This window comes from Amia ocellicauda, chromosome 16 (genome assembly GCF_036373705.1).
Source record: "Amia ocellicauda isolate fAmiCal2 chromosome 16, fAmiCal2.hap1, whole genome shotgun sequence".
Taxonomy (NCBI): domain Eukaryota; kingdom Metazoa; phylum Chordata; class Actinopteri; order Amiiformes; family Amiidae; genus Amia; species Amia ocellicauda.
The window spans coordinates 11,282,805-11,308,656 of NC_089865.1; the positions used below are offsets into that span (position 1 = coordinate 11,282,805).

Consider the following 25,852-nt stretch of genomic DNA (forward strand, 5'->3'; position numbering starts at 1 on the left):
TATAAACAGAACAGTATTATGTCATATCTGTCTGAAGATATACATCAGAAAAGATAATCTGCTTATTATAGCTCATATATTAATTGTGAAAAAATATATAGACATCTATCACCTTATTGAGACAATCACATTTGAAATGCAACATTCCTATTCATTCACAATTAAGATGAGCTTCACCTTTAACAAATATTTATTTTGATCACACAAATTTAAAACATCATCTTATTACTTTAGTAGACATTTGCATGACAATTAGACAGCTCTAAGTAGCTTTTTTTTCACTCTCAATACAATAGTTTATTTTTGAGTATAAAAGAAGATAAATGTAATGTTTCTTTCAGGCCTGAAGACCATTGTGGGCGCCCTCATCCAGTCTGTGAAGAAGCTCTCAGATGTGATGATTCTGACTGTGTTTTGTCTAAGTGTCTTTGCACTAATAGGGCTGCAACTCTTTATGGGTAATTTAAGACATAAATGTATAAAGTGGCCCCCTGACAATGTGACGGACACAAACTCCACGAGCAGCTCAGAGGATGTAAACTTTAACAGTACATTCAACTGGACGGAATACATCAATGACAAAAGTAAGGGCTGTTTTGTCTTAGTCACTCTGAGGTTAACAAGGGGCAGATTTAGCACATCAGACACTCTGACTCATGTAGTCGTGTGGAAGTAAAAGGAACTATTACAGAGTAACATGATTTAAAATGACACAAATCGCTAAAAGGAGGATTCAAATTGAACCCTTGCAACATATATTGAGTTCTTCGGGTTCCTGCTTTAAAGGCATCTGTGTGTTATACAAGTGCTGTATATAGCTGTAGAGCAGATGGTGTGTCATAATTTAGAAGTGAAACAATTCTACAGAAGCATGAATGAGAAAGGAAGGCCATGCAGGCTGAATACATCAATAGACAGAGTGCTTTGAGTTGCTTGCACTGGTGCTCTTCACTTGCGTTCAGCCAATGTAGCTGCGTAAAGTTAACGAAGGACAGAATTGGCGCTCTTGTTGGTGCCCTAGAGTTTCTTTGTAATGTATATTTCTTAGAAATGCAGGACAGTGATTGTAGAATATGTCCTAGGTTTCTTGTGTAAACCATCAAGTTCAGTGATGCTTTCTTTTTATCCATCCATACTGTTTGTGTCCATTGACTGACACATGTATGGGTTTGTGTGCTACTGTACCATGTAACCTGGCAGTCAATTTATACCTAATGCCCCCATTTTATTTGAATAACTCAGCCCTCTGCCTGGCTGGTGAGAACGTTAATTATGTTATTTGTAGATGATTTCAAAACAAAACACAATCTAGTCAATCTATTCATTTAATTCATAGTTTTTTTTAAATCTAATTCAATGTTTTTAACTTTTTTTTTTCCTTTCTAGCACACTATTATTTCCTACCAGAACGTAGAGATGCTCTGCTTTGTGGAAATAGCAGTGATGCTGGGTAAGACACTAGTTGTTTGGGTTTAGTGTGTGAATTAATCAGTGTTGTAAATCACTAAGAAAATCACAAATTAATTGTTGGTTATCAGGGTTAAAGGTTATGTTGTAGCGTCACCTAGAGTAAAATTAGTAAATGGTTGATGTAATGTGAAATGTGAGCTTTATATCTATTCTGATATTATTTGTGGTAGTTATACTGAAGACACTACTTTTCAGGAGAATCTGAATTTTGTAATCAAAGAGATTGGAAGAAAGACCATGAATATTTGTACTCTGAATTGGATGAAGCGGTTGTTGGAAATGTATGGAGGGATGGATTAGTGTTTATGTTATCATCTTTGAGAACCTGAAATGATTATTGTGGTATGATCTGGAATAAAATGAAAGTATCACACCCATCAATTCAAATCTTACTCAGCAGTAAAATGTTGATTGCGGTTGCTGCCTTGGTTGTCTGAAATTAGGAAACCCAAGGGATGCCAAGCCAACAGGGTGCACAGTCAAGTGGTCACTGCCACGGGGGCCTATCAGCAGCTTTGCTATAAGACTTTTCATATGCTTCCATGTGAAAGGCGATGTCCCATAATCCCCTGGGGAACTGTTTCAAAATTGAAACATAACCTGCATGATTAAATATTAAATTATTGATTTCCAATATGTATGCTCTCTTGCATGGATTCGTTCTTATTGAAAACATCTATTAATTTTTCATTATTAATGTGTCATTACAGGCAATGCCCAGAGGGATATACATGCATAAAAGGTGGCCGAAACCCAGACTATGGATATACAAGTTTTGATACATTTAGCTGGGCTTTCTTATCTCTGTTCCGACTAATGACTCAAGATTTCTGGGAAAATCTGTATCAGCAGGTTAGTGTTATTTTGTTCCAATTTGAAACTTGTGTAAACATTTTCATTCATGTAAATCTTAAAGCCTGGATGGAACGTGTGTATATATATAAAAGAGATAGAGATAGAGATAGGGAGATGTGCATGCCCACATTTGCCCACAATATAAATACAATGATAGTGTTAATTTCCTAAATGACTGATTGATCCATTAAATTGATCAGAGCATATTTCAAATAGGAAAGTGGAAATCCTACCTAATGTTAATAAATAGATAATTCAATAGTTACTAGATGTGAGGCTATGTCTTGCTCTTAGAGTCTTTATCTCTTTTTCATCCCCACTTGTATTTCTTATTTAAGGAAAACTACTATCGATAATATCTCATGACAACACAGTAAACTGCTTTATTGTATTGCTATATTGTGTGGCATTCGAACTAAACACATTGCCCCCCAGTAAGAATCCAGTAAACCAGAATCATAAAACACTCAAGACCCTTCTTTCACAGTGAATTATGTTGTTTTCTTTGTGTTCAGCCATGTTCATGGTTCCGCTCAATAGATAGCTTTATTAATAATAAAACCCAGAACAATTGGGTACACAGTAGCTTGGTAGAGAAAAAAAAACAAAAAAACTCAGTGATGATAACATAGCTAAAAACAACTCTAAAAATGATGAAATGCATGATTGTGAAATATCAACTGAAGTTTTTAATTTTTTGAATTAAAATGATTTAATTTAAAAAGGTTGTTCCTCATATAAATAATTCTAATGTATATTTCAGACTCTTCGAGCTGCTGGGAAGACATACATGATATTTTTTGTGCTGGTGATTTTCCTTGGGTCTTTCTACCTTGTAAACTTAATTCTGGCTGTGGTTGCCATGGCATATGAAGAACAAAACCAAGCCACAATGGAGGAGGCTGAACAGAAAGAAGCAGAGTTTCAGTCCATGCTGGAGCAGCTAAAAAGACAGCAAGAGGACGCCCAGGTATTTATCACTTGATTAAGACACATCTCTGAGTGCAATATTCCTGAATCACTTCTCATATAAGATTGGCAGGACAGTGTTTCACAACATTGCATTTGACTTCAAATAACTCCATTAATCATGTAGTTAAAATTCAATTAAATGTGTCAGTCAGACTTAGATGCATATCATATTACTTTATGTTAGATATAAAAATATCTGTGCATGTCATGAAGTCTACTGGGCCATCTCACTCATTTTAAAGGAGGATATATTAATTTAAAGTAAATTGTCAGTAATGCTTCAACTGCAAAGTATAAGTGCATATATTAGAAAATAATATAACATTGGAAATCTTTCCCATAGGAAAATTACAATATTTAAAACATTTTTCTCTTGGCAAAGGACAACATATATTTTATTTCTCCTTTTAAAATGTTGAAGATGAATATGTCTTCATACTGGTGCATGGCATATGAATAATGCCAGAAGTTGTTTTCTATATTTTTCTAATTTCCAACAATGATTTTACCCCAAATTATATATATATATATAAATGTTCTGTGGGACTTCATAAGAAATTATCATTTCATGTATAATACAAAAATAGTTTTAAAATGAATAGCTGAAGACATCAAACATGTTATAATTATTCATGTTATATGTATTACAATTTAACCTGAAACTTCCTCCTTGAATAATACAATCACTTCTGTGTGTACATCACTATACCTCTTCAATCCCATAAACCCCTTGTAATACAGAAGAAGAGTTCAAAGGTCAACATCCCCATGGAAACCAGATTAAGAAATTGCTAGGATGAAATGCTGGATGGCGAGTCAGTGAGTGACTTTTCAACAGGGTAAACCAAATAATATCTGGCTGCCATCGACAGGCTGGCTTTTTATGCACCCATTTCTTAAAAATAAATCAATCAATCGATAAAATAAACTTGCACTTTAATTGTGGCATCGCAGAGAACATACCATAGAGCTGTGACCACATAACATTGATACTCCTAGTTCTTCCCCATCACATACTGCACTCCACCCACCTCCTGTTTGTTAACATTGTGCATCACATACAGCTGAGCAGAACGCATAATTCCATACTGCCAAGTGTTCTCTACGTGGTAAATAATCTATACAATTAATATTTTATCGCCACATGTTAATCTGTGGAATCTGTAGGATTCATTGAAGTGGACATCTAGTCTTTGGATACTTTAAAAACAAATTGTGGTCTCCAGGGTTATGTAAAACAAGATGCACTTTGATGAACTGCTTAAATTAATAAGACTGCAATTTAGCATTGTATTGTTGTCATTCCCTAGTTAAGTTTTCATTATGTAATCACCCTAGCAATAAGGTGCTGTAAATCTCTAACTGACAGCAGCTCCTGAGTTGAGTGCTGTTCTTTGTTCCTGTTAGTTCTCAAGGAAACATTAAAATAATTAAAGGCCCAGCTTTGGTTCTGTGAAATGTACTGCATTCCAATCAGAATCATTAACATCTTAACATTAACATCAGTAACTAATGAAGGGACTGGAATTAAAAGATGAATTATTTGCTGGAATTGTCTTTGCCACACAAAGATGATGTAACAGAACAGCAATCTTCAGAAACCGTAGTTTTCAAGAGCCGCCTGGATTTCCATCTAACTGTGCTCTGTGTTAATGTCACAATCTTTACCACAGTCATTTAATGGATACTCAAAAGATAAACAAATTAATTTTTGTTGTTTAATTGAATGTGGTGAGATACATGGGGAAAATACATTAGGTCTGAATGTGTAGGTTAAGGTCTTTTTCCCTGATGAGTGAGTCTTCAAGTTTTGGTCCGTTTTATTCATATTTAAGAATGGATTCATATTAATGAAGTGCAAAATAAAGCATGAAAGGAAAGGGATGGAAACTATTATTGAGTATTAGCAAGGTAAATCCTATTTACCAGACTGAATACACTATTTGTGTAGATGCACTCATTTTGGGATTATGTGAGAGCTCTTCTGCATGTCTTCTTGGTGGTTCCTGCATGACAAATCCACAATTCTCCATCTCTAACAATCGGGCTGCATTTTCATTTGGTTATATTGAGGTTAATTTGTTAAGCAAAGGAGGTAAGGAACACGGATGCTTTGGCTGTCAGTCTGAAACCGTGCCCTTGTGTTTACCTGAGTGTGTATGGCTTGATTGCTAGGCCGCCGCCGCAGCAGCCGCGGAGAGTGGAGAGTACAGTGGGGGAGGGGGCCTCACGGAGACGTCCTCGGAGGCCTCTAAGCTCAGCTCCAAGAGTGCGAAAGAGAGGCGCAACCGACGGAAAAAGAGGAAGGACAAAAAGGAGGAGGAGGAGAAAGGAGACAACGAGAAGTTTCACAAATCAGAGTCAGAAGACAGCATTAGGAAAAGAGGCTTCGGCTTCGGGGACAACAGCAGACTCACGTATGAAAACAGATACTCTACTCCACACCAGGTGAGGCACCAGCTGCAATGTGTCAAAAATTGATCTGGTGTCTGGCGTGTGTGGGAATTAATGACTGTGTGATGCTATGTGGCCTTGGAGAGTACTGGCAAATGTAATTAAAGATAGTTGTGTGTCAATAATGATTTGGCCTTGCCTCTTCACTTCTATTTTCTTGTTTTGCTGTCTTTTCTAGTCCCTCCTCAGTATCCGCGGCTCCTTGTTGTCCCCTAGACGGAACAGTAAGGCGAGCCTCTTCAGCTTCAGGGATCGAGCAAGGGACTTGGGCTCTGAGAATGATTTTGCAGACGATGAACAAAGCACATTTGAAGACAACAACAGTAGAAGGGGCTCCCTTTTCGTGCCGCGTCAGCCAGAACGAAGGAATAGCAACATTAGCCAGGGCAGCAAAATTTCTCGAGTGTTACTGCCAGCGAATGGAAAGATGCACTGCACTGTGGACTGCAATGGGGTGGTCTCCCTGGTGGGTGGTACATCAGTGCCTACATCACCTGTGGGGCTCCTTCTGCCAGAGGTGATCACAGATCAGACACATAGATTGTGTTGATAATATAGGCAAAGCCTCATTTAAAAGGGGTGGGCTGCTCTTGCTGACCCAGTCATTGTTCTTTTGCCATATCAGATATACTTTCAATATGTGTCTCTTGCAAAATTCCCCTTCTCTTTACACTAATTATGTATGTATGTGTGTATTTATATATATGTATGAGTGTGTGTGTGTTTGTAAATAGGTAATTGACTTTTACGTCCCAGAGTCTGATTTTACAAAGTTAGTACATGAGTCAGAGTAAATAATCTACTCTTAATGTCTACATAGTCATTGCAATTTAATTTTACCATTAGAGGTAGTAGGAATTTCCTTATGAGTAGCGGAATATGCGTCATGTATAAGGCTGTAAGTCATTACCTCTTTTTACCCTTCAGGAGATTAAATACATTATTCATGTAATAAGTAGCTTACAGTTGATCACTTTTGCAGATGTAAAATATTAGACAACTATTCAGAGAATCAACAGTACTTTCATGTAATAATATAACTGAAAATGATGTTTCAATAGCATCTTCATACAACTCATTCCTTTTCATTGAATTTGCTCCTATAACATCATGTTGTAGCACATTTTTTATTGTATTTTAAAAATTATTTTATTACCCACATTATTTGTATTGCATGTCAATTGCAGGCCACCACTACAACTGAAACAGAAATAAAGAAGAAAAGATCTGGATCTCATCGGACATCCATGGACTTTTTAGAGGATCCTACAGTAAGACAGCGAGCTCTTAGTGTTGCGAGTATTTTAACAAACACAATGGAGGGTATGTACTGAAATGAACATTACTACATTACTATACATTCCAAAGACTGTTAAGCAGTTATCTTCAGTTAAATTTAGAATTACTCGGGTTCTATTAGAATTATGTATATGTGAGATCAAATTGAATTTTTCCAATGAAAATATATATATTAATCAGCAGATTCATTAAATTTATATTAAAGAAAATTGCTTAGATAAATTAAAATTCCCACCTAGTTTCCACTCAATGTTCCTTAACAGTTTACAGTCACATAAAAGCAGCTCCAACCAAAAATCAATTTAGCCATCATGTTTATTTTTCACTCTTCCAGAACTTGAAGAATCCAGACAAAAATGTCCGCCATGCTGGTACAAGTTTGCTAACACCTATCTTATTTGGGACTGTTGTCCGACATGGCTTAAAATCAAGGAGATGGTCAATTTGGTTGTGATGGACCCCTTTGTGGACCTTGCAATTACGATTTGCATTGTTTTAAACACATTATTCATGGCCATGGAGCATTATCCCATGACAGATCAGTTTAGCCATGTGCTGTCAGTAGGAAATTTGGTATGTATTACCTTGTTTTATATGTATTCATTTCAGTGTTGTTGTTTATTAATTCTTCGTCGTTCTTGTATAACGGAAATAAATAATTAAAAATACAGTGTGTATGTGATGCTATAAATAATCAATATAGAACTATTTGGTTTTAACAGTAATGTTAAGTAATTCATTACAAATTAAAATATATTTATTATTATTTTATTGTTTGGGGTGCAGCTATATTGTATATTTCCCATTGTATTGTACGCTCTCTAACCAATTGTGTTGATATTCTAGGTGTTTACTGGAATCTTCACTGCAGAAATGATTTTTAAAATCATTGCTATGGATCCTTATTATTATTTCCAGGAGGGCTGGAACATTTTCGATGGTTTCATTGTTAGCCTTAGCTTAATGGAGCTTGGTCTCGCAAATGTGGAAGGACTATCTGTTCTGAGATCATTTCGATTGGTAAGTGTATTTAAGAATTTGGCTTATGCTTTAGTATTATTATTTTTTATTAGAGTGGTACAATCTGAACGTATCTGGACATGTTTGAATTTATTTTAGTTGGGGTCAGGTCTAGAGCTGGGATAATGGTTAAGGATATAGATAAGGTGGCATCTTAGGGCTAGACTCTAAACCATAGCATTTGAACTAAACCTAATTGGCCAAATCTTATCACTAATCACCCTGGTTAACCTTAGCCCATCCCCTTTCCTTAACACTAACCCAAAACGTAGCCCCCGCCCTAATACGAACACTAAAGCCAACATAGTCCAATCCTATCCCTAGCCTTAACACATACCTTAACCCTTATACCAATCCTATTTCTAGACTTAGACCTAGACCTACCTTGACCAAAACCCTAATATTAACACTTGCCTAGTCCTGTCCTATACACAAATCATGCCTTTCATTTTAAATGTTCATCAACACTAACAACATTGCTTGTTTGTTTTTGCTTTTTAATTCCAGTTGAGAGTATTTAAATTAGCAAAGTCCTGGCCGACACTTAATATGCTCATCAAGATCATTGGCAACTCTGTGGGGGCTCTGGGAAACTTGACCTTGGTCCTTGCAATCATCGTTTTCATCTTTGCTGTGGTGGGAATGCAGCTGTTTGGAAAGAGCTACAGGGACTGTGTTTGCAAGATTGATGAAAACTGTGAACTCCCCCGCTGGCACATGTTCGATTTCTTCCACTCCTTCCTGATTGTGTTTCGGGTCCTCTGTGGGGAGTGGATCGAGACCATGTGGGATTGCATGGAGGTGGCCGGCCAGAGCATGTGTCTCATTGTCTTCATGATGGTGATGGTGATTGGGAATCTTGTGGTAAGTTTTCAGATTACTCACTTGCAATATTTAAAATTGAACTATGATTAGACCGCTTTGATTATCCTGATTTTCAGTTTTTCAACAAGCTCTTATCGTTTTCCTAATCATCATGTCTTCAGTATTTAATGGCCTTTGTGGCAGGTTCCAGGAATATTCCAAGAACTAGTCAACCCAAAATGCCTTTTAAAGTTATAATATTAGGGAAAATGTATGTAAAATAAAATCTGTGTTCAGTTTTTAAGCAGTCATCTGCCCATTGTTCTCCATGCTTCAAAATACTGCTTGAAGTAAGGATTTATACTCTGAACACCAATGAACATTGTTCTATGTTTTTCTTTTTCTTAGTCTAGATTTTATTCCACACTGACCTTTTAAAAATGACACAAGAAAGAAAACCTGGAGGGATATGTTTATACCATTTATGTTTGTGTGTATACAATTTCTCAGGTGTTGAATTTGTTTCTGGCCCTGCTGCTGAGTTCGTTCAGTGCAGATAACCTGGCAGCCACCGATGACGACAGCGAAATGAACAATCTGCAGATCGCTGTAGGAAGGATTCACAAAGGTATTGCTTTCATGAAAGCAACTGTGAGAGACTTCTTTCGGAAGATGTGCATGAGACAGAAGAAAGTCCTGGAGGAAATCAAGCCTCTTGATGAGCTACACAACAATAAAGAGACCTGCATATCGAATCACACCACTGTTGAACTAACCAAGGAGCCAGAATACCACAAGGATGGCAATGGGACAACCAGTGGAATAGGCAGTAGTGTGGGCAAATACATGATAGATGAGAGTTACATGTCTTTCATCAACAATCCCAGCCTCACGGTGACAGTGCCAATTGCGGTTGGGGAGTCTGATTTTGAGAACCCCAACACCGAGGACTTCAGCAGTGAATCAGACGTGGAAGGCAGCAAAGAGGTAAAAACATGTTTCCTTCTGTTTCTGTGCTTGCTTTCCTGTGAAGGAAATGGGTCTAGTATAAGTCTGCTGGAGAGTATTGTGCTTCTGATATGAGAAACAAAAGAAAAGCAATACCTTTCAAACAGATACCCGTCCAGGAGCAGGTTAAGCAAAAGCTGAAGAGTTGTCTTTTTAATTGTATTTCTTCAACGTAAATGGTTATACTTTCTTGGGCTTTGTAGTGAATTTAAGATGGAATGATAATATTCTGTTATTGTAACCCTCTATCCAAATATTAAACTGAGCAGTATCTGCACTGTGTACTGATGTGAAATAAGAATTGTAGTAAGTGCAATCAAACTTAGATTAGTGTGTGCTAGTTGTACTCTTTACTGTAATGTAAGTGAGTTATGGTTTCTATTATTTATTTATTTATAGTGAGTTTTCTTCTATTACAAACCTTTAGCCTTACACCAATTTCACAAAGTTGGCATTGGATATAGGTATTTGTTTGAACAGCAATAATATAACAAAGAAACCAACTGTACAAAAAAAAAAACGGGTAGCCAGCATAATGTGTTCATTTGGTCATAAAAGCCTAATTTGTTCTATTTAGCTGACTGAGCAGGGGACGCAGGGAATGCCTAGAATCTGAAATGTGCTTCTAGACAGTATTGTTAAATTCAGCATTGTGGCCCAGGGTAATCGGGGTGTGTAATCTCTAAATCATACATAGTTACATAATTCTAATTGCATCAGCTCAAAGGCTTTTAAGTGTCTGTATTTTGTTATTTTCTTGTAAAGTTAGTAACTCACATAGGACGTTAGTAATTAGAAACCAACATTTTGGAAAGATTGGGAGGTAAAGACAGCTAATGTCAAGTGTGACGAAGCAGTGACTCATCCTACCAGAGGACTCTTGGGGAAGAAAGGAAAAATAAAATAGAACTAAGTGCTATCAGAGTAATCGAAACATCAATCTATATATATATATATATATATATATATATATGTATATAATCTAACTATACAATACAAATATATTTTGAAGAAATAGAACAGTAAACTTACATTGACAAGTAGCCACATAACTCACCACTTTCTAACTTTCTAACTAATTTCTTCTTGTGGAAGTTGACACTCTCCCTTTGGTAAATGTATGTATTTCTTTATTTCTTGGAGACACTTAAAAGTATGGCCTTTTACGGTCATTTCAAAATGCACACTTGACACAAGGTCATTAAATCTTTTCTCAGTTTGAAATTAACTTTTTAAATGTACACTCACATGGCAAGTACAAGATTTGATTAAAAACAAAAATGCAATAGATTTATTTTTTAACAGCCATACTAATCATTGAAGCTATTTCAGTAACGCACGTTTAATTTAAAATTGAGGAGATATACTAATCACCTTAATGGAATGTGTCTCATGTGCAAGTCGATACAATTCAAATCAAATGTATTATTCAGCCTCAGGGAGAAACCATTAATGAGAAACGGAAAAGAGAAGAACATAGCATGACTGGACATACTACAGAAAGAGCAATAGTTTGTTTCATGATGACAAAAATGTGGTTAGCCCCCCCAGAAAAATAAAATAAATACATGCTGGGATACGTATGTCCGCTGAACTTGTTTCAAGTGTGTACAGTGAATCTAGTCAAATATACCATTGAATTAGCATTGTAATCAATCCTACCAAAATAACAACAGTGAAACAGATCTATATTTGGTATTGACTATTCCCCGAAATGTGCTGTGTCTTTTGGTTTGTATATATTGATCATAAATTCAATTTCTTGTATGTAAAACTCAAACCAATTACCTACTTAATTTGTGTGGAAAAGAAGCTAGCAGCATATTCCAGAAACAAAGTTAAGGGTAAATATTCACTGGAGTTTTAATCAAATATGTTTCTGTTTTGTTTTGTTATTAAAGTTGTTAATTTATGTGTAATGTGCAGCAAGCACTATAGACATTTAATGGATAGCATCCTATTTTATTTTCAAAGCAGGGCTTTCAGTTCTGTGTGGAATGTGTTCAACTGAACTTTAATAATTCATGGTTTGCATGAATAATGAAGGAAAGGAAGTTTAATGAAAAATTAGATGATGAGAATTCAGAACGTTTCTGGATTGTGTATTTTCCTTTCCCCAGCAGGGCTACTTTGTACCAAATGTTGTTATTGGATGTGATGGGGGTCATTAGACTGACTAGCAAAAGTGTATTTTGGGGGGTTTTGTTTTAACTGAAGAGCTTGTTTCTCTCTTCTCGATTTTCTCTGTTGTTTTGTTGATAAATGAGAACGTAAAGGTTTGTATTCAACATTTGAGTATGAGCCTTACCTAGCTTAATGTATCTGGTTATTATTGCAGCTGTTTTCAAGAAGCTCTCCAGGTTTTCATTGAGAAGAGACTTGTAAGACCAATTTATTGTACATAAAACAAGCCATGCAGATTGCCAATGCCATTTGAGGAAAAACAAAATTTTAAGGATTGCTGAATTTTTAATTATTTTTTATCTGCCTGATCACATTACAGTTTATTTTCCTTTTCTCTTTAGTTATTCAGCAGCTCTGATGCTGAAAACTTTATTTGATTTTTTTATGTTCAACATTAGCTTCTTAGCAATATTGAAATAAATAATGAATGAGCAGTATCACTTTTTTCACTGATAGTTAAACCCCATTCTGACATTTTTGGTTCTTTTGTGTTGTTTTTAATGTTAATGCTCAAGAGCCAACGGGCACCTAAGCTTGATAAATCAGATTGATTCAGAGAAATGGATTTTGCTTTGATATGCCAAAATTCATTTGAAGACTGGTCCATTGCCCAAAACATATTTATGACATTTTCTTTTACAAATGTTATCCATAATGGAATGATGAAAGCATACAATTGGAGCTTCACGGATTTAATAAAGTTGTAGCATTTACAAAGATTTATATAGTATTTTTTATTTTCTCTTGTTACTAATAGAAGACAAGCTTGCAATTAACAGGGATTCAAATTACAAAGCAACGAAAAATACAATAATTATTATAGCTCAACATGTAGCAATCGTGTATCTTATTTAGAATTAGCATTTTGTTCAGAGTTTGTGGTTTTTGACTGCTTTTAATTTTTTATGGTCCAAGCCTAATTTCCTTGATCTGTGACGGCAATGTCTTTGAAACCCTGGTAATGAAGCCGCTGTATACAGTATAGATTACAACATATTGATACCTTATTTTATAAATAGGGACAATTTGTATTTTCTTTATTTAAATTGTGAGACCTTAAGAAGACATTGAAGGTTAGATGGTAATGTTAGGGTTACGAAAAATAATTTGTCAACAATACGTAGTAGTTCCGAGGTAGTTCCGAGCTTAAGCATGCTTACATCATTCCCCATTCTGCATTAGCGGCCAATCATAGCAGTCATAACTGTTACACTTCCTCCGACAGTGTATACAACCTCCAGTATTTGGAGACCCAGACTAGGATCTCTGTCAGAGGTACACATACTTGCCCTTTAAAGACATACTGAACTAATCAACTTCCTGTTGATCTGGAATTAATGAATTACAACCAGTCTGTGGATCTACAATGCTCTTTAAATATTCCTTTTAGCAATATCAGAATTCCTATAAAGGACACTAGCAAAGTAATCTACCTAGTCACTGGTTTGCTGTTTTCCAATATCATGGCCTCATATCTGGTTATTATTGATATATTGTTTAAGGTATTCCTCTTAGTTCTGCAAATGGCCAGAAACAGCACAGGCCTGGAAACGTTTCTAACTGATTAAGATAGGGATCATATCTGAACCATATACAGTACTGTGCAAAAGTTTTAGGCAGGTGTGAAAAAATTCTGTAAAGTAAGAATGCTTTCAAAAATAGACATGTTAATAGATTATATTTATCAATGAACTAAATGTAAAGTGAGTGAACAGAAGAAAAATCTGCATCAAATCCATATTTGGTGTGACCACCCTTTCTTCTAGGTACACTTGTACAAAGTCAGGGATTTTGTAGGGATATAGTCAGGTGTATGATTAAACAATTATACCAAACAGGTGCTAATGATCATCAATTCAATATGTAGGTTGAAACACAATCATTAACTGAAACAGAAACCGCTGTGTAGGAGGAATACAACTGGGTTGCTGAAGACAGTTTACTGTCAAAAGTCATACACCATGGCAAGACTGAGCACAGCAACAAGACACAAGGTAGTTATACTGGATCAGCAAGGTCTCTCCCAGGCAGACAGGGGTTTCCAGATGTGCTGTCCAAGCTCTTTTGAAGAAGCACAAAGAAACGGGCAACGTTGAGGACCGTAGACGCAGTGGTCGGCCAAGGAAACTTACTGCAGCAGATGAAAGACCCTTCACAATCAGAAGATGTCCAGCAGTGCCATCAGCTCAGAATTGGCAGAAAACAGTGGTCTGGTCAGAAGTGGCCTTCATGGAAGACTTGCAGCCAAAAAACAATACCTCCGACATGGCAACAAGGCAAAGCGACTCAACTATGCATGAAAACAAAGGAACTGGGGTGCAGAAAAATGGCAACAGGTGCTCTGGACTCATATTTGGCTGTAGCAGAAGGCAGTTTGTTCACCGAAGGGCTGGAGAGCGGTACACAAATAAGTGTCTGCAGGCAACAATGAAGCATGGTGGAGGTTCCTTGCACGTTTGGGGCTGCATTTATGCAAATGGAGTTGGGGATTTGGTCAGAATGAGTGGTCTCCTCAATGCTGAGAAGTACAGGCAGATATCCATCATGCAATACCATCAGGGAGGCATCTGATTGGCCCCAAATTTATTCTGCAGCATGACAACAACCCCAAACATTCTGCGAAAGCCATTAAGAACTATCTTCAGCATAAAGAAGAACAAGGAGTCCTGGAAGTAATGGTATGGCTCCCACAGAGCCCTGATCTCAACATCATCGAATCTGTCTGGGATTACATGAAGAGAGAGAAGCAACTGAGGCTGCCTAAATCCACAGAAGAACTGTGGTTAATTCTCCAAGATGTATGGGCCAACCTACCTGCCGAGTTCCTTCAAAACCTGTGTGCAAGTGTACCTAGAAGAATTGATGCTGTTTTGAAGGCAAAGGGTGGTCACACCAAATATGGATTTGATGTAGATTTTTCTTCTGTTCACTCACTTTGCATTTAGTTAATTGATAAACAAAATCTATTAACATGTCTATTTTTGAAAGCATTCTTACTTTACTTTACTTTACTTACTTTTTTTCACACCTGCCTAAAACTTTTGCACAGTACTGTATGTCCTGAGGGAAATGCTGGGCGCCACACTGGCATGATCTGCCTGTGCTGATGCATTGACGTGAAGGGGACCACACCATGTTACAGATTCTTACATCAATTCTTCAGTGGTTTCCTTTAATTTTAATATTACCCAATACATCTGGAAATCATACATGTTTCTTATGGCAATTATTGATTACAAACCCTCTTCAAGATAAGTAATAAGAAGGATGAAGCCATTTAAATATACACATCAATCCTTACATTGGAGTCACTGACTAGATCTTCCTCTTCAAGTGTATACTGGTGAAGAAATGTGTCTACCCTATGTGATTACCTAAATGAGGACTTTGTTTCTTTACACAAATAGGAGGAGACCTGTGTTCTGCTTTTAGTTTACTTTCCTGGTGTCTTTCACTTTTCACTCGATCTTCAGCTGTAAATCTAATTCCAGATTGTTATTTGTATGTTATCAGGGCATGGATGTGTAAATATCCTATCAATCGTTTTTTGGGCATTTTTGGACCAAGTGTACAGTAGTGCTATCTGTTGTAAAGCTAATGTGCATACCCTCCTTTTTAGAACTGACTGAAGCTTGAATACTGCTAACAAGGAATGGAAGTATGTGTTTTCATGTCAATGAAGATAATGTCGGGGGGGATCTGTAAATTAAGATGGTCTGCTCTGAGGGGTAAATTGTTTTCTGCACATTGGGGCTCATCTGCAATAGACATGAAAATACTTCAGCTTTCTAAAGGTTAGATCACAGGATTGGATTGGAATTGCACTGTTAATACTGCATGCCATACAGTTTGTGACTTAAGTAACTTAATTCAAATCAATTATTCCTACAGTTCATACCTGGATACAGTCCTTTATTTTAAATGTAAAGATGCAAAGATCATTTTGTTTGGATTGAAGTAAAAAATAATTACAATTGTATTCCATATGTATAATCTGTAGGTATTTTGATTGACCTGCATGAAATAATACAACTACAGCACAAACTCTCTTAACTGAATTCCAACCCTATGAGCTTACCGATAGTAAAGCTTGCATCAGTTGTTTTACAAATGTAACCAGTGTTATGAATTTGAAGATGTAGTACGCCGGATCTGAAGCCGATGCCAGCGACTGCAGAGCGCTTCTGTTGTAATGTCTATGTAACTGAATTCTTATTTCAGAAACTAGATCAGTTCAGTTCTTCGGAGGGCAGCACTGTTGACATTAAGCCACCTGGTGAGGGAGAACCAATAGAGATCGAACCTGAGGAATCTCTTGATCCAGAAGCATGTTTCACTGAAGGTGGGTATAACTAGATAGGTCAGCTTTCCCCTTTCAACTTTCAAAAGAAAGACTGTTGGAAACAGGCTGAAGCCATTGTTGTTATTACGTTTTTGTAGCAGATACCCTTATCCAGGAGCGACATAATTGTTACAATATATCAGATTATATTTACATACAATTACCCATTTTTACAGCTGGGTTTTTGCTGGAGCAAGCTTTGTAAAGTGCATTGCTCAAGGGTACAACAGCAGCATCCCCCACCCGGGATTGAACCTCCAGATTCCAGAGCCCTAAGCACTACTCCACACTGCTGCCTATATTATTCATCCTTCTGAAAGTAGTATATATATATATATATATATATATATATATATACTACTACTATACTACTACTACTACTACTACTATAAGACAGTATTCCCAATAACATTTTTGCTTGGGTGTAAACACTCACTGGATTTCAGTGCTTGTGTCCTTTCTTTCTTAAGAATCTTCAGTAATCCAGCAGGCTACTATTTAATGTAATAATGGAGCAGTTTAAGGGGCTACATACTGCACATATTGAAGCATGAGAAGTCAGACTCACAAGTGATTGTCGTGGAGGCAAAATATAGTGAGAACTGGACTAAAGAGTAACTGGAGGAGACTCCTCATCTTATCATGCTAATTTAAAACCTCTATCTGTACTTTTGATTCTTCGTTGTGCTTTATTTTATCTTCAGGAAAACCAGTCAGAGTGTATCTGTCTGCAAAAGATGCCATTTTCTTCAAGCTTCTGCCCCTGGGGGAGAGCAATGATCATTGCACTTGAATGACTCCAAAAGCAAAAGCAAAAAAAGAAAAAAGAAAAAGAGAAAACTGACCTCAGTATTTTGATTAGAAAATATTTGCACTCAATGTCTGATATTGAAAAAAAGGTCATTTTAACAGAATCAAAAGAATGTCAAATTTTTACATGTATTTTTCATTTGTAATTGTAGGTTGTGTTCGAAAGTTCCAGTGTTGTCAGGTAAACATAGAGGAAGGAAATTGGAAGCAATGGTGGACTCTGAGGAAAACCTGCTTCAGGATTGTAGAACACAACTGGTTTGAATCTTTCATTATCTTTATGATCCTCCTCAGCAGTGGGGCGTTGGTAAGTGGAGTTGTTATTGATGTTTTAAAGTGGTTTGTAGTGAAGTCTCCAGGACTAAAGACATATCTAGCTATTATAGTTCGAGCAGCCGCCACATTTGTTTAGCATTTGTTGTCCATCCCTTGATTCCCTTGTGTCCCAAACTAACAAAGCGGGCATCTCGGCAGCGGCAATGTCACCTGGCATTAAATAGAAGGGCGACTTGGAAGTTTACTCTTCACTGAGGTGAAGACAGGTTGTGAAGTAATGGAGTATAATGGTCTGCCAAGCATGTCAGCACCAATTTGAATGTTTTTTTCATTAACACATTTAGACCTCTCTTAAATGAGTATATGCACACAAACTGCTTTTACCTAATCTTAGTTGTGCATTTGCCTGTAAACACACTGTTAAACTGCAGATTGTGTAATTGACTCCTAGACCTCTGTTCCAGTATTTTTTTGGGGAAAAAACATCATTGTGAAATGATACCTCCTTTTAAAGACTCAACTCTGCTTTGATAATGTCTGTCTGCCTACCATACATTTATCTAGATTGAGTCTGAAAATAAAGGAGTGTAGGAATTATGTAACATTTTCTGTTTCCTTTTTCATGTATCATACATGTGAGTTTGAATTGATCATGTAAGTGACTTACAAGAAATACAATATATTATTCATTATATTATTCAGAAATCCTGTTTATAATTTTGTTTCCTTATAGGCTTTTGAAGATATTTATATTGAACAGAGGAAGACCATTAAGATAGTGCTGGAATATGCAGATAAAGTCTTTACCTACATCTTCATCTTGGAAATGCTACTGAAGTGGGTAGCCTATGGCTTTGTGAAATACTTCACAAATGCCTGGTGTTGGCTGGACTTCTTGATTGTTGATGTAAGTATTTCTTATGGTTTTTACTAAATGTTTTCAGGTTTTTTATTTCTTACGAAATTTGAGAAATTCATGTCAGAGCCCAATGGATTTTTTGCCTCAATTATCGAATCACAGCAGGACAACATATTGTATTTTACTTAGTAGCATTAAATATACCAAATTAATATAGAAATATAATAATAATAATAATAATAATAATAATAATAATAATAATAATAATAATAATAATAATAATAATAACAACAATACTACTACTACTTATAATAATAATGTCTGTAGACAGTTGTAAAATCACAATTGCAATTCAAACAAAAATCATTCTGAAAGTTTTATTTCTTTACTTTCAGATGGGTAAAGATATTTATGTTTGGAGTCCTAAAGGGATGATGGTTACTTTTAGCTTCCTGTAAAATCTACTACAAAGAAATACAAATGTTTTTGTCATCCCTACTGATGCTATCCAAAGATGTTTCAATCCCTTAATACTTTAGACAAAAACTTCTCTTTACTCAGTATAATTGTAATGATATACTACTCAGTCTTTGCCAAGGATTGCTGTTTAAAATCAAATTAAAACCAGCACTGGTTCCTATCTTTAATTGATGTCACACTTAGAAATTATTTTAATGCCATAGTATCCAGTGCATATAGTTTGTTGAACTCAGTTGGTTAGATTTACTTTTATGTCTAACAGTATAGAGACACATTATGTGCAGATTTCATAATATAGAATTGAAGAGCAGCATCAGCAAAATTGGGGCTCCTCAAAGTCATTTCACTGAGGTATGGAATACGTCCCAAATTGAGATATTTCATCCGTGAAATTAGTGCGTGTGTGTGAAACCCATTGCAATGATTGGAAACCCATCACCATTGGAAGGTCATCATATTCAAACTGAACAAACACTTTCCAATAGAGAAATGTCCTTATCAAATTGTTGGAGAGATGGTTCAAAAGCCTAGAGAGGCACTTGTCTAAATAATTGTAAATGGAGAAACTCGAAGGTAAAAAGTAAAAACCACTTTCCTTTCATGAAGACTTGTGAACTTAGTCTGGTTTTTATACTCCTCAAAAGATCTTTAATATGTGTAGCTCTAATGCCCAGGGACACTGGAAATGAGATAGGGATCACGTCCAGTGGAATAGAAATGAATGCTCCGTTATTTGTAGTTGAAGGTTTTGTAAAAAGATTCCCTGCACAGAAAATGTCCCAAATTCAGTTTTGACAGGCAATACATCTCTCTGACCTCCAAATCATTGCTTCTCTGTTTTGATGTAGGTCTCTTTGGTCAGCTTAGTAGCCAATGCTATGGGCTTCTCGGAATTAAGTGCCATTAAGTCCCTGCGGACATTGAGAGCGTTGAGACCTCTCAGGGCCCTGTCTCGGTTCGAGGGGATGAGGGTAAGATGAATGTAAAGTATGTGACTTTGCACGCCTGTTGATGTGTGTCCTTGCAAAAAGTAGAAATTAGCAATGACCAGTTAACGAAGGGCTGCTAGCCTGTCTGGATCTTCTTTTACAAATACTTTATCAGCAAACTGTAATAGGTTAACAAATGAATAAATACAATAACAGCTGGGAAATGGGAGCTTTTTTTGTGTGTTAAATTTCAGACTTTGAACCCATTCCGTTTCTCTTCTGCAAAAATAATAACACACGAGTGAAAAAAGCCTTAGTATTGCAGATCAGCTCAATTAGCTCAAACATGTGCATCATTATTTAATGTAAATACAGAGCCATTCTGACTGGGCTGCAGTCTGAGGATCCAGTGTATATTTATCAGATTTGTAATTCAGTTTATTTAGTTTTCTAAAAATAATTATATATTTTAGATGGGAGGAATATATTAATATGCCTACAGTTGTTGATTCTTGCAGTTTTTCTGGAAAAAGAACAGTTATTTTATTTCATTTTATGTAAGCTGTCTGTATTTTTTGAATTAGATATCCTCTTTTAGTTATTTGGATTGATTCCCTGCAAAATGAGAGAGCAGCCAAGCAAACAGTCTCTCAGTCTCCCTGCCCCCACTAATTGGATGCATTAGCTAATGTGAAGCAAAACCAGTTCTCTCTGAGGAATGACCTTCAGGTTTAACGATCCATGAAAGCACACTCAGTGAGTGGGGTTTTCTGTCCCTTACATGCAGTTTATCTGAACTGCCAGGCCGATGACACCCAGAGAAACTCAGGAAACTGAGAATAGGTTTTTGAGAGCTGTGCTAAGTATCTCTTGAGACAATGGTTTATTTAGATTCTGTGAAAATCTGATATAAATCATATATAAATCTGATATAAATCTGGGCCATTTTTCTGCTTTGGACAGAGACTTCCAGAATTCCAGTATTATTTCAGAGGTATTATGAATAAATTGGAAGTCATTTTTCAGATCAAATCACTATCTGGTTAAATATTTCTTAATGTTGTGTATCTCGTTTTACAAATGAGCTTTGAAATAATAATGTATAGGAATAGCTGTGGCAGGGATTCGGCTGGAGCCCAATCATAATTGCTTTCTGGTTTAAACAAATTATTTGAAGCATCCTTTTTGCGATGTAGTCTGCCTTCATGGTGTCTGAAATGTATTTTACCACATTAAATCATACACAGCAACCAAGTTGTCTGCTAGGAAATAGAAATTGGCCTCCGTGGTAAATTTGGATGCATATGTGGTTTGCTTTTCTGTACATTTAACCACCCTTTTTAACATAAAAGGAATTGTGGCAAACCTGGAGATGCTTGTATGCTTTCGGCTTGGCCTTTAGTTCAGTTTTGAATAATTCTTAAATATACAAATATTCCTGTAATAAGATCATTTTTCCAGTAAAGTAAATTCTAGTTCCCTCATCAAACATCACTTTCGCTTGGGGGTGGATTGTCCACTGTGGTGTATGTGAGTGGAAGTGAAGCTTCAGAGCCCAACTCGAATTGAAATCACTAGAATACCTCGGCATATTCCTCTTAATGACTGATATGTTTTCACATTCGGAAATCACCCAAAACATAACTCATTCAAAACGCAGTGAAATGTATAAGCATATTGCTACATCAAAAAAAAAAAAAAGAAACAGGATGTAAGAAATGATATTAAAAAAATTATAATAATTGTGGGTGGCTTATACTAGTATAGATACATGTTTACTGAAGAAACATATTTTATCATGTGCATAATTATATGTGTGCAGCAATACTGGTACTGTATAGCCATGTTAACCAGGCCAGCCATAACAGGTATAGTCATTTGCCTGGATAGTTCATGTGTATATAACCCTTGGTTATGAAATAAATCAAAGTGAATTTACATTTCTTTGACACACACTAATCAGTGGATGTTCTCCTCTGCTGCAGTTTACTGTCCAATAGATAGCTGATGATAAAAACTAATGTCAGTGCTTCTGAGGAAAAAAATGTTATAATACACAACTTTCTCATAAATATGAGATATCTTGTTTGTGAGATAATCATAACCTAAGGGAAAGGATTATAAACTCCCGCTTGTCTGAACTTCTTTTTCATCACACTATAAAGCAATGTCTACTTTAAGAAACAAGCTTGCTAATTAATATTACATTAATAAGAAATATGTCATAATTGTTTTCTGCTGCAGCAAGTCATTCAATTCTCCCATTTGCATGAATAGACTTTCCATTGCTTTTGATCTACGTTGATGTTTTATATTGTATTGCATTTTTATGTTGCCTGCTGGTTGTATTTAACTTAATTTCTTTGTTATTTGTTTTTTGTTTTTCCATTTACAGTAAACACTTTTGTGACTTCATCGTGCTTCTACAAGGTTTTTTTCCCTTTTTGTTTTTTACATTACAGTAGTCAAAATTCGAAATACTGTGAATTTGTGTCCCTTGAAAATAGCATTCCTTCTTTTCCTTGTAGTTTTTAATGAAATGTTGTTATGCCTATCTTCTATGTTGAGATTGATATGTACGCTAGCTGTTTATTGCTTTTGCCTGTTTTTCCCCCTGTTTTTCACCATTACTAGTTGAAAAATTCCAGTTATTGTTGAACATTATATGCTATAAAACTCAATATTACTTGTCTAAATATTCTCTTATCCGGTTTCTTGATACAGGTGGTTGTTAATGCTCTTATTGGGGCAATTCCATCCATCATGAACGTGCTGCTGGTCTGTCTTATATTCTGGCTTATTTTCAGTATAATGGGTGTGAATCTTTTTGCTGGCAAGTACTATCACTGCGTGAACTCCACAACCAATGAGAGATTTCCTCCAGATATCGTAAACAATAAGAGCGAGTGTGAGAAGCTCAACGATTCAGCCCGTTGGAAGAATGTAAAGATTAACTTTGACAATGTGGGAGCTGGATACCTTGCACTGCTACAAGTGGTAAGCAGTGTTTTATGGTACATTTTCAATCTCTTGACACTATGCCATTGGTACTAGCATGAGTGCAGCAAGCACAGTGTTATTAACCTGCAGTATTACACTTCAAGAAAAATAATGTAATCATGCTAGGTAGTAAATGAAAGTGAATAATGTTGATTTGTAAATGCTCATATTCCAAGAATACACATACATGTCATTATATTTTATATTTTAAACAGAATCAGAGTTTATACTTGTGATCTAGAAGTATCAACTGTGATTCTGTTTAAAATATAAAATATAATGACATGTATGCGTATTCTTGGAATATGAGCATTGAAAAAAGGAAGGACAAAAGTGTAATAGATCACGCTTCCTTGTTGGACTTGTATTCCTTGTGAGGGATAGGTGATGAGAAAAAACACTTTAACACTCATAATAAATTCACTGGTAGACAGTTTAGAGGACAACCTCATGCTAGGTTCCTGTTCTTTTTATGATCTTCGTCACATAAATAATTTATTTAGAGACTGCTTTATTTTACATAACAAGCAATACAAGTTTGGATACAGTAAATAAGAAAAATTTGTATGTCATATTTTTCTCCAAATTCTGAATACTTGGTTTCAAATAATGTTTACAAAATGGAAAACAAAAAGGCGTCTTTGGGGGTTTTCAAACTTGGTTGGTGGGGACCTTTTCTCCCAAACTTAATGTGGTGTGTTTGGTAGCACGATATGCCTGCTTAAAAAAAAACTCAGTCCCTTTCAGAGTTCATTTTCATCTAACCAATCTGAAACAGACTTGCCTAGTCTGATCTTTAAGAAATAAGGACATATATATCATGATTTACCCTGCTTATTTTGCTGAGTATTTGATGTGTTGTCAAAAACTGCTTACCCGTTTATATCATGTGAAGTCAGAGTAAAACCATTATTCTAAGAGCTTGTAATCCCATGACAGAGACATTGTAAAACAGTATGGGAAGACAAAGACAAATAAGCAATTTATTCTAAAAACATGTATTTATTTATTTATATCTAAAACCGTTATTTCTGTGTATTTAAACAATCCAGAACATTTTTGATGATTTGGTTTGTTGAATATTTTCTCATGTTATCCGTTTACAGGCTACGTTCAAAGGATGGATGGATATCATGTACGCAGCTGTGGATTCTCGTGATGTAAGTGATGATTATACTGGGATGTAATAATGGTATCTGAAAATAAATGCACCTCCTAGGTCATCCGTCTGGCTTCTGTCATAGTAGTATTGAAATAAAATTGAATTCAATACCTTGGTCATAATGCATCTTATTTAATTAATATTTGAACGTTCTTATTTTTTAACCAAGAGAACAGTATGTATAATAATATTGCAATGTGAGACCATTTAATGAAGTATAATACAAATCATGACTCTCTCTCTCTCTCTCGCTCTCTCTCTCTCTCTCTCTCTCTCTCTCTCTCTCTTTTAGTTGGAAGAACAACCGGACTATGAAGTTAACCTTTATATGTACCTCTACTTTGTTATTTTTATAATCTTTGGCTCCTTCTTCACACTGAACCTGTTCATTGGTGTCATTATTGACAATTTCAATCAACAGAAGAAAAAGATAAGTATACTCATCTACATTGCATTGACAGGATAGCTTGCCAAAGTCATGAGAAAAAAAAAATGAATAGTCAACATTCAGCTTGTTTTTCACACAAAAATCATCACAAATGAAACTCTGAAGTCTTGCTTCTCAGGAATGCCTCCAGTGTCAGTCTTTGCTATAATAGATGCCTGATATGACCATCTTACAAAGCTGTAATGCAAAATCAGGGCACAATAGAAAAGAACAAGGTTAGGTGGTATAGAAATAACAAGAAAATATATATGGTATAAATTACCTAGTTCTGTGTCCTGGATTTGGATGTTACATGACAGATAGAGTAGCTCAGTACATGCAGCTATAGCAATGTTTTGTTCTTCTAACAGTTTGTTTTAGAATTTACTGGGGGCCGTATAACACGATGATTTAGTTTAACAGGCATCTGACTCAGCAGTCTCAAGACCCCGAGCCACACAGAAAGGCTTTTGCTCTATGACTAACAGTGACATGAGCGTTGTGCTAAAGGTGTTTTGCTTTTCAAGCTTTTAAGCAATTTCCATATAGCTATGCAATCAGCCCTAGAAACAGCGGGAACCATGAAAATACAAATGTACAAGCTTGTAAATAGCTTTGTTTTGGTCCATTACTTTGGAGGTCAGGATATCTTCATGACGGAGGAACAGAAGAAATATTACAATGCTATGAAGAAGCTGGGATCAAAGAAACCACAAAAGCCTATTCCCAGACCAGCGGTAAATATGATTATTCTGTGTATGAAAGATGAGAGACTATAAGAATGTGGTCCATTGAGTTTTAGAGGACTGATTAACACTAACATGAACTATACCTGAATAACTTTACTTAAATATGTATTATTAATTAACTACATGGCAGAATTCTTTATATGTTTCTTTATATAGCCTAAAGTAAAATTCTTTGTAGAATGAATAATCAACCTTGAAAAGTGATGTATCATATTAGCCAGGTGAATGGATAATTAAACTGTTGCTTAATTTAATTTTAGTTTTACAATGTTTGTTAATTTTTCCAACAGAATTACTTCCAGATCCAATTCTGTCTATAACAAAAACATGCTGATGTTTTTTTTTTACTTTCTTCCAGAACAAGTTCCAAGGATGTGTCTTTGACTTTGTTACAAAACAAGCCTTTGATATCACCATTATGATTCTTATATGCCTTAACATGGTTACTATGATGGTGGAAACAGATGACCAGACAAAAGAAATGGAAAATATTCTTTACTGGATCAATCTGGTGTTTATCGTCCTCTTCACTGGAGAATGTATGCTGAAGTTGATTTCACTTCGGCATTATTACTTCACCATCGGTTGGAACATTTTTGACTTTGTTGTTGTCATTCTGTCAATAGTCGGTAAGAATCCTTTTCTTTTCAACAATTATTTCAATTGCTCCTTCTCATAATTACATCAAAGAGTGTTGATTGAAACAGTGGAATGTGTATTGTTTTCTTTGTTTCACATATTTTAGCATGCAT

At 35.8% G+C, this 25,852-nt stretch overlaps 1 protein-coding gene across 1 annotated transcript in view; it reads left to right on the forward strand.

The window, feature by feature from the left end:
• The window catches only part of scn1laa (sodium channel, voltage-gated, type I-like, alpha), a 44,957-nt gene that overhangs the window by 16,276 nt on the left and 2,829 nt on the right, over positions 1-25,852 (forward strand). The window contains exons 7-26 of the mRNA XM_066687478.1: positions 342-584; positions 1,387-1,450; positions 2,181-2,322; positions 3,089-3,295; positions 5,473-5,745; positions 5,930-6,268; positions 6,939-7,074; positions 7,385-7,623; positions 7,897-8,070; positions 8,578-8,934; positions 9,385-9,861; positions 16,288-16,408; positions 17,371-17,525; positions 18,228-18,401; positions 19,682-19,804; positions 22,487-22,759; positions 23,869-23,922; positions 24,217-24,354; positions 24,984-25,088; positions 25,459-25,729. Coding sequence (XP_066543575.1) covers positions 342-584; positions 1,387-1,450; positions 2,181-2,322; positions 3,089-3,295; positions 5,473-5,745; positions 5,930-6,268; positions 6,939-7,074; positions 7,385-7,623; positions 7,897-8,070; positions 8,578-8,934; positions 9,385-9,861; positions 16,288-16,408; positions 17,371-17,525; positions 18,228-18,401; positions 19,682-19,804; positions 22,487-22,759; positions 23,869-23,922; positions 24,217-24,354; positions 24,984-25,088; positions 25,459-25,729 — 4,065 coding nt within the window. The remainder of the gene's footprint in view (positions 1-341; positions 585-1,386; positions 1,451-2,180; positions 2,323-3,088; positions 3,296-5,472; positions 5,746-5,929; positions 6,269-6,938; positions 7,075-7,384; positions 7,624-7,896; positions 8,071-8,577; positions 8,935-9,384; positions 9,862-16,287; positions 16,409-17,370; positions 17,526-18,227; positions 18,402-19,681; positions 19,805-22,486; positions 22,760-23,868; positions 23,923-24,216; positions 24,355-24,983; positions 25,089-25,458; positions 25,730-25,852) is intronic.